Here is a 10,047-nt window from a genome sequence, read left to right as displayed (position 1 = left end):
AGAGTTAAACTGACTGAGAGGTTCATCTGTCTTAATATCTACAGGTCAAAAGATGTTCAACCCTCCAAAGGGCTGCAAGATTCAGTTGGCTAAACTTGGCATCCTAATCCGGTTCCTTACCCCTTCCCAACCAGCTGGGGTCCTCCTCTGCCTCAAAGAAACAGTTTCAGATGTTATCAGCCTATATTCAACCTGCCACATTGTGTAGTGTTCCACAAGCCAAATGCCATAGCCCTGTTCTAACCATTAACATTACAGAAATCTTGAGGCTATTTGAAGCCAGATAAGATTTTTATACCCACAGCATTCTCTTCAGTCTTAAAGATCAGTGTTTCCCACAGTGCAAAGGATTATCAGGATTTTATGCAAAAGTATAAGCAGCAACAGCCTGCTTATTTTATGAGACATAATGACTAATCTAAGCTGCACACTGAAAATGTTTCCAAGTATCTGTGTATTTATAGGGGCATTAAGAAATGTATATGAATATTTACTAGTTTATAATTTAACCCTTACGTTTTCTAGATTATACAACTTTTGGTATCTGAGGGAGGAATGCCAGACTCCAAAGGTCCAATGTACAGGCTTGGAAAAATTATTTTGGCTAGAATGGAAACTATAAAGTAGTGCTAAATGCTTGTCACTTTTAAAATACATAAAAGCCATGACCAATTCAGTTTGCACAAATGGAGAAACAAGACATATTTGATTCTTATTTATGCTTAATATTGTGATACACGAATACTTCAAAACCAGTGAATTAAGTGTTATACTTGTGGTAAAATAATATTGCGCTCTTAAAAAATGGCACATACAGAAGAGAGTGTGTAGTGCACAAAAAGGAAAAAGAGAAACTTAGCTCAGAAACAAAAGTAATATAGGCAGCAATGTTCCCTCTGAGCTGCGGAGTCTGGTGAGCAAAAATTCTCCTTTGTGAGCTACTGGCATTAAAGTTCTGAGCGAGCGATTTGGCTACCGTGTGATTTCGTTTGCTCTGGAGCCCTCCTTCCTGAGCGGAGAGAAAAATGTGTGAGCCAGAGGTTAAACAACTGTGAGCTAGCTCACACTAACTCAGCTTAGAGGGAACACTGATAGGCAGGTATGCACTGCATTAGGTTGTATGTACGACTCACAGTTTACTGTTTGCTAGCAAACTGATTAAATAACTGCCCAGCCGTTATTATTAATGGTAAAGGACATGTATTTATGAAATATGCTTTAAAAATGGACTCAAACTGTATACCTACAAATACCCCCTCACTGAGAGCATCAAATGTTTTCTGCGCAGTGAGAAGAATGGCATGTTGTTCTGAGGAATCTAAAAAATGAATCCTTTCATAATGCAATGTACAATCTGATGCTCCATTGTTTGAAACTGTATGACATACACGTGAACAGGACCAATGTACAAAAAGGGCTTTGGACTGTGGGGCCCATGATGCACAGGGTATGCACAGGGTATGCACACTGGGGGGGGGTACGAGTCAACTCCATCTTCATGATTGGAAATACTACTTTTCAAACATTCCTGGATATGGTTACAGAGTCTATACATCTATGGCACATAGACACACATTATGACTTGACAGAGGAGGAAATGGATCCACTGCATTCTATTGTTCCTGACCCCCCACTATGTGCATTGGCCTTGTCCACGTGTAAGCCATTGATCTCACAGCAGTGGGCTAAAAAATCTCACAAGACAGACCTGCAAAAACTGTGAGGCTCTCAGGTTAAAGGCAGCCTACCTCCCATGTACTGGCTTGGATTCCATGGAAGATTTCAATGGGTGGAAGAGAGGGGCAAGTTTTGCAGATTCCACTGATTCCCCTGGACCATCACTGGCCTGTATTTTTCACCTGAAACAGCATTACATGTGTGTGTGTGTGTGGGGGGGGGTATTTTGGGATGCAAGGAAAGGAATCATGATCTCCAGATGGAAATTCCTTCTCTCTGCAGAAATCCTCCATTGGGTCCAAGCTGTTATGGATGGCTAAGTTTTTGGCAACTACTGTATTTTTGGATTTCCAGGTAGGCAGGCAAAACAGAAGACTTATCAAGGTTTTGACAGGCCATGATACACTGCTGGTAGACTGTGTTCATCTTGGCAGATTACAAGATTTACAAGTCTCCTGAAAGATAGTCACTGTGCCTACCAATCTCTATGATTTTATAGCACTCCAAAGACATTAAAAACAGATGAACCTTTTGCTTGCTTACCTATTCTCTTCTTGACCACAGTAATTTTGTGGTTTTCAGCTGACAACATAATTGTAATACAGCAGTCATTTAATTTTTTTTTATCTCCCTTACATTTGCTCATTACTAATTTTGGTGTTGCAACTTCTTGATTCATGATGAAAAAACAAAACAACCCCCCCCAAAAAATTATCATATAAAATATAACCACACACACAAGATTACATACACCATAAATCTAATTTTTCAGAATTTATCTAGTTATTGCAAAACGAGCCATCTTTTTAATTAAATAATCAAATGTCCTTATTAGTACAATACTTTATATATTTTTAAATACACTAGATATGATTAGTAAAGGGAGAAAATCTCGCTTTGCAATACCTGCTTGAAACGTTCAATGGATTAGAAGGTTAGTTTTAATACAGGGAAGGAAAAAAATACATTTTTGTCTATGTTTAGGACCTGTCTGCTCCCATCAGGCATTTCTTAAGGCTATGTTTGTCTTTTGGCTTCAAACAGAAATAGAGTTATAAAATAATTTAGTGAATTACATTCGTCTGTAACATCCACAGTAATCAGTTATGAAGATAATTCTAAAAAAACCAACCTGTGTTCTAATTTACACATAGTTAAAATTCATTTCAATTTCACTTTCATCTTAAAAAAACATGTTTTTAATTTAGATAAAACACCTCATAAATTCTTATAATCGCAGTTAAAGTTTTCCCATGGCAAATGCTCTGTCTTATATTTTTCTAACACAACAACAACAACAAAAAATTAAAACTTTCACAAAGGCCTTGAAATCCTTAAATATAGTCTCCCCCAAAGAAGTGTAATTTTATAAATTTGAAGAACACTTTGTTTTAAAAAGAATTTGTACAACTATACCAGAATTTCACAGCTACAATGTATGAACACACTCAAATGAGGTTTAGAAAAATGTTGGGGAAAGCTCAGCCAGAGAAACTGCCACTTCGCGTTGAGGTTGACAGTCTGTGTTTCGATACGGAGCTATAATGAAATGTGTCTATAAATAACTGTTCAGTCCTTTACAAGCCTGTAGATGTGATGCTGTGCACCGTGTTCGCTGTTTGAAACTTCAAATACACAAGCCATGCAAAGTAGGGTTTCTTGCGTGTCCCTGTTTGTTACAACCTGGTTTGGATTAAGGGGGGGGGGGAGGAAAAGGCAGTATGTTAGAAAATTATCAGATGCTTCCACATCCACAAAATCAAACAATATGGTTTAAATATTACAAAATATCTCACTCTCACACAATCTCATGCCTCTCTAGGACATCAGACCTAACAACAAAAAAGGAGAAATTACGAGTATTCTGAGGATACGGAAGGGGGGCTATTATATACAGAACACTCCCCCCCGTCTTTCTTCCCCACAGTAATGCCAACTGGCCTTATGAAAACAGGGGCAAGCAGGCAACTACTAGAGAGCTCTGCCATTGTTTTGGTTGGACAGAGCTGGGGCTGACTTCCTTTTCATCTTTCAAGGCTTGGGAGATGGAGGAAGATTTGCAGGTGGGGAGCAGAAGATATCATAGGAGAAATGAAGAAAAGTACACTCAAAAAAGGAGGGACAAACTGCAAGTATGAATCTTATCAGGGTCAATTACTTTTTAGAAGCTAGGACCAAAACCAGATACGCTAGGAATCCCTAGGCATGAAATAACCTTATGTTGGCAAAAACCAACATACGTTGCCCAAAGCCAAGACAGGGGGACCCAAATCTGGATCCATAGGTATGGAGCTAGGGAAGGGAGAAGAAGAAGAGGAGGAGGAGGAGGAGATTGGATTTATACCCTGCCCTTCACTACCCGAAGGAGTCTCAAGAACGGCTTACAATCACCTTACCTTCCCTTCCCCACAACAGACACCCTGTGAGGTAGGTTGGGCTGGGAGAGCTCTTTCGAGGACTGCTCCTGAGAGAACAGCTCATAGAATCATAGAGTTGGAAGGGGCCATACAGACAATCTAGTCCAACCCCATGCCCAATGCAGGACCAGCCTAAAGTTTAAACCCCTTCTCTCTGGAGCTGCGCCACAGCGGCGGCATGATCTTTCCATTGTATTCTATGGGGCCATAGGATACAATGGGAGATTGTGCCGCTGCTGCAGCGTGACTCTAGAGAGATAGGGGTTTAAACTTTAAAACCCTTCTCTCTTTGCTTCCTCCGCCAGCCTGCTGAGAGCTGAGGGCAGGGCTTGCTGCCACCACCATATGTGCCCCCTCTAGTACTGTAAACGCCATAGTAAGTATGACAATATCAAATACTGAACCGGGCTAAAGAGTGTTTAAAAGTACAAAAAGGAACTGGCTCTCAAAGGATAATTTGCACAATTTCTATGAGTAGACCCCCACACGCACACATTGCCCACCTTGACAAGTATTGTGCCTGTTTTTTTCCCACACCCTGGAGCTTAAAGCAGCATGGAAAAGGTATTTCCAGTCAGAGAAGCAGCATGTGCATGGGCAATGAGTATCCCCCCCTTCTAGGGTTGCCAAGTCGAATCGGCGCTGGACCAGGGACTCCAGTGCTGCTCCGGGCACACTAGAGTTTTCCCTCGGATGACCGTGGCCCCGTCCCAACGCGATCGCGTCACCTCTGGGCAACGTGCACGTCGCGTGCTTTGGGGGTGGGGTTCCCCCAGGGCCCGATCCGCCCCCCGGGGGGACTTGGCAAGCCTACCCCCTTCCTACCACTATGGCTTCATCTCATCCTCACTGTGACTTCATCTGGAAACTCAACTAGCATTCCAACTCATTGAAGAGTTCAAACAGGGCGTGAAAAAACTGCTCCCCTCTAGTACTGTAAACGCTATAGTAAGTATCAGAATATCAAATACTGAACTGTGCTAAAGAGTGTTTAAAAGTACAAAAAGGTGTAGAAAAGTACAAAAAGATTTTTAAAATATGGGGGAAATGATAATTTCCACCAAAATAAAAAATGCCCACTGAGATCTCGCAAAAGCACACAAGATCACCATGGACGCTGCCTAGCAACTGAGGCAGTAGAACCGGGACATAGTCAACTCCTGCCTGACTGCAGCTTGGAAGAAAGTGACAGAGAGGCTGGAGGGATGAAAAAAATGGGACTGGGGTAAAGAAGCTATTAAGACAGAGGGAGTGAAAAACAGGGAGAAAAGGCTTCCAACAGAGAGGGGGCTGCATGAAGGGTGGGTCCCCGGCTTGTTATTTATTACTTGCTATACTAGTTTCCAATCCTTTTCCACTGCTAGCCTGTGCACTGAGGTTCTGTAATCTAGAACAAACAAACAGAAGGGTGACTTGGAGGCAAAAAAATGGCCACGCTGGATGCATCCAGATGCCTACACTTAAGTCCTAATTTGCACATTAATTTTGTAGTTTGGTTGTTTCCACAAAACCGTATTACCTGTGGTTAGCTCTTAAACTAAATCAGCAGTATATAAGGGCATACTGTGTGGCTGCTTGATTGCACAAATACTCCCTAACAGTATGAGTGGAAGTGTAAGGACCCAAAGAAAAGGTTCATGGGACTACCACCTTTGAAGTAATGTGCTGCTTAACATAAAGGTATTTGTTATTTATTTAATTCATTTATAGTCCACCTATTTCCCCAATGGGGACCCCAAGTGGCTTATATAGTCCTCCTTGCCTCCATTTTATCCTCACAACAACTCTGTGGGGTGGGGAGAGGCAGGGAGGAAGCACCTTACCCTCCCTCTTCTCCTGCCTCCTCCTGAATGAGGGCCGGAAGCGGGGCGACCGGAAGTGGGGGGCGGGGCTTTGTCATGTGCCCCGCCCACTGTACCTCACCCGGGGGAACTGCGATCCCCCGCCTTCCCCCCCGAAATGACCTCTGGTACTAGCCCAATACTCTTAACCACTACGTCACACTGATTCTTACAAATACATTAAAAAAGGCAAAGGTTTGCAGAAAAATACCAAGAAGTAAAAGTGAGGCATTACCAACAAAATAGTAAAGTTTTCCAACACACTGTTCATCATATATTTCTCTGGCAAATGCTTGAGCTTGTGGATGAAGTTGATCATATATTCACACATTGGAGAACGGTTTATTCTATACACAAACCGGCCATTCTCAAACCGTGCATATTCAGTCTAAGGGGAAAAACAAAGAGAAAAGTCCAGAATTATAATGAAATTAGATGTGTAAATGGATTAAAGATTTTTTTAAATTTTGTTTTTAAAGAGATCTATCGATTAACTCCATGAAAGAAATGACAATAGTGCTATATACCTTTAAGACTATTTAATGAAAATACTGAATTGAACCAATTAAATTTAATTTGTAGTTAAGACATACATTTCCCAGAAAAGAGGACAAATGCTATGCTCTGATATACACAGCAGAGCTGGCGGTCTGGGGGGGAACAACTGCACATGGGCATTCCTAGTCTTTACATTGAGTAGGGACTGATGAATGAAGAGAAGCAATATCCCCTTCCGTCCTTTTACTATGATTAAGAGGGTGGCATAAGCAACCTCTTTTTGGAGATTATCCTTTATTCGACAGCTAGGCAAAAAGTGGAGTCATCAAATAGCATCCAAAATTGATATAATCTAAGAACTGGAGAAATGAATGTTAAGTAGAAAGAAGCTCCCATGAAACTTCTGTGGAAACAGAACGCTTCTCTCCTGAAGCCAGAATGGTCAGTTCTATCATGGCCAAAGAGGGCTTAAACCATAGGTCCCCAGCTTGTTGAGTTTGTGAGCAGTTTTGGAAATTTGAGAAAGGGCAGTAGGGCCCATAACAAAATGGATGCCATGGGCATGGGACCAATCACACAACGATGGAACATTTCACAAAATATTAGGAGGGTCCAAGCCAAAATCTCCTCATGACCCTCCAAAAAAGTACCCAAATACTTAAGAGTCAACACACAAAAAGGGATCATGTACATCTGTAGTATGTATTATGCTGTATTATCAGTACCTTTGGCCTGATCCAACATTGGCATCTCTTAAGTTCTTATGTTATTATGTTCTTAAGTGTCAACACACAAAAAGGGATCACGTACATCCGTAGTATGTATTATGCTGTATTATCAGTATTATGCTCATGATTTCAAATTAAGCATAAACGAGAGAGAGAAAAAACACTTTAAAGGAAATTGTGAAATAGCATCAGTATAAAGAATTACACCCCATGCACCTCAGTCATTACTAACCAGAAAAGTCTTATTCATTAGCAAAACGAACAAACAAAAACTCCGAACAGCAAGTTTGAAAATCCTACCTCTACTTTTTCTACTACTTGCTTTCCAAATGAGCAGACTTTGGTGGAACAGGTGATTGTCATGTTTTCTGAGCTTTCATACTGACTAGTTACACCATAGAATGCTCCTGTATCATCTTGAATGTTGCAATTTAAGTCCGCCTGCAGGAAAAGATAACAGAAGTTCTCTCAACCACCTGCATTCTTGTGAGCAATAATTAACAACTACTAAAAATGCCACATTTGAAAGATACTTTAAAGTCATCATTTGTTCTAACCACCCCTTTTCTTAAAAATGCAGACCCATGACACAAAGAAGCAAATCGGACCGATTCCCATTATGGTAGGGGGAAAGAGACCAGTAGACGTTGCACTGAGGGTTTGCAGGACAGGACTGGGATGCAGACAGCACACCTGCAGCCCCAGGTGTATCTCAAACAGAGTGCCCAGAACAGTTCTTGTTGCCAAGGAGAACAGCTGCGCTATTTCTCCACAGCCTGGGGTCTCAGCTTCCAAATATAAAAGCTCTTAATAATCTCGTTTCTAATTTCAGACACTGATTTGAAATCAAGAAGATATGGCAATACAATGGAAACACTATGGTCCCTCTCTTTCCCCTCATTTGTATACAAAAGAATGGGACCCTTGTAAGTACCATGGACATAAAATCAAACAATTAAAATCCACAAAAACGAACCAGAAAATATAACACTGCTTTGAGCTGAGAAGAACACATTCTCCAGATACGAAATACATAACATCTGCATATGAAGAGGCATTCAAAACACATACCTCTGCCACAATCCATAACAGAGGTAAGTGCACAACTATCCCATTGTTTCAAAGGGCTTTGCTTAAATCTGTACTCTATGACCATAATGTTCACACCCACCATTTTAAATTACTACAACTACACTCAATACTTATTTTCCCCCCACTTCTGCACCATTTACTACTAAGATGAGGTCTCTGATCAAAGTAGCTAGAACCTTGGTTTGCATCATGGATGAAGTATCAGTACTAGGGCAGAGCACAGTAAGGAAACCAAACCCACCTGTGATGACCTGATCTCACTGGGACATGAAAGCCATCATTGGGTAGTGGTTGGACTAGGAACTGGGAGACCCAGATTTGCATCCCCACTTTGCTATGGCAGAGTGACCTTGGGCTAGTCACACTCTCAGGCTAACAAACCTCAAAGAGCTGTTGCAAGGATAAAATGGAAGAGAGGAAAACAGTGTAAGTTGCTTTAGCTCCCCACTGGGGGAAAAGGTGAGGGTATAAATGAAGTCTTATGATGCTTTCTGGGATTCAAGGGAGGAGGAGGAGGAGGAGGAGGAGGAGAAGAGATTGGATTTATATCCCACCCTTCACTTGGAGTCTCAGAGCAGCTTACAAACTCCTTTCCCTTCCCCTCCCCACAACAGACACCCTATGAGGTGGGTGCGGCTGAGAGAACTCTGACAGAAACTGCTCTTTCAGGGACAGCTGTGCCAGAGCTTGTGACTGGCCCAAGGTCACATCAGCAGGTGCAAGTGGAGGAGTGGAGAATCAAACCCAGTTCTCCCAGATTAGAGTCCGCGCACTTAACCACTACACCAAACTGGTACCTGAGAGAGGAGGTTTTCCGCACCCAGTGATCACAAGACTACAATACATAGACCTTATTTGGGAGGAGGAGGGTAATTTAGCTTGTCAGTGTTTATTTTATTTTGTAGTATGTATTATGCTGTATTATCAGTATTATGCTCATGATTTCAAATTAAGCATAAACGAGAGAGAGAGAAAACACTTTAAAGGAAATTGTGAAATAGCATCAGTATAAAGAATTACACCCCATGCACCTCAGTCATTACTAACCAGAAAAGCCTTATTCATTAGCAAAACGAACAAACAAAAACTCCGAACAGCAAGTTTGAAAATCCTACCTCTACTTTTTCTACTACTTGCTTTCCAAATGAGCAGACTTTGGTGGAACAGGTGATTGTCATGTTTTCTGAGCTTTCATACTGACTAGTTACACCATAGAATGCTCCTGTATCATCTTGAATGTTGCAATTTAAGTCCGCCTGCAGGAAAAGATAACAGAAGTTCTCTCAACCACCTGCATTCTTGTGAGCAATAATTAACAACTACTAAAAATGCCACATTTGAAAGATACTTTAAAGTCATCATTTGTTCTAACCACCCCTTTTCTTAAAAATGCAGACCCATGACACAAAGAAGCAAATCGAACCGATTCCCATTATGGTAGGGGGAAAGAGACCAGTAGACGTTGCACTGAAGGTTTGCAGGACAGGACTGGGATGCAGACAGCACACCTGCAGCCCCAGGTGTATCTCAAACAGAGTGCCCAGAACAGTTCTTGTTGCCAAGGAGAACAGCTGCGCTATTTCTCCGCAGCCTGGGGTCTCAGCTTCCAAACATAAAAGCTCTTAATAATCTCGTTTCTAATTTCAGACACTGATTTGAAATCAAGAAGATATGGCAATACAATGGAAACACTATGGTCCCTCTCTTTCCCCTCATTTGTATACAAAAGCATGGGACCCTCGTAAGTACCATGGACATAAAATCAAACAATTAAGAACCACAAAAACGAACCAG

The 10,047-nt window shown here is 41.5% G+C and overlaps 1 protein-coding gene across 1 annotated transcript; it reads right to left on the bottom strand.

Annotated features, from left to right (window-relative positions):
- Positions 1-3,078: 3,078 nt before the first annotated feature.
- On the bottom strand, positions 3,079-9,509 carry TEAD1 (TEA domain transcription factor 1; the record flags this gene model as incomplete). Its single annotated transcript, XM_015412726.1, has 4 exons — positions 3,079-3,360; positions 6,171-6,323; positions 7,462-7,602; positions 9,369-9,509. Coding segments are annotated over 4 exons (549 nt in total), but the record flags the coding sequence as incomplete, so codon positions are not given.
- Between the last annotated feature and the right edge of the window lie 538 nt (positions 9,510-10,047).

This window comes from Gekko japonicus, unplaced genomic scaffold (genome assembly GCF_001447785.1).
Source record: "Gekko japonicus isolate JY-2015 unplaced genomic scaffold, Gekko_japonicus_V1.1 scaffold821, whole genome shotgun sequence".
In the NCBI taxonomy this organism is placed as follows: Eukaryota; Metazoa; Chordata; class Lepidosauria; order Squamata; family Gekkonidae; genus Gekko; species Gekko japonicus.
This window is presented reverse-complemented; position numbering and strand designations above follow the sequence as displayed.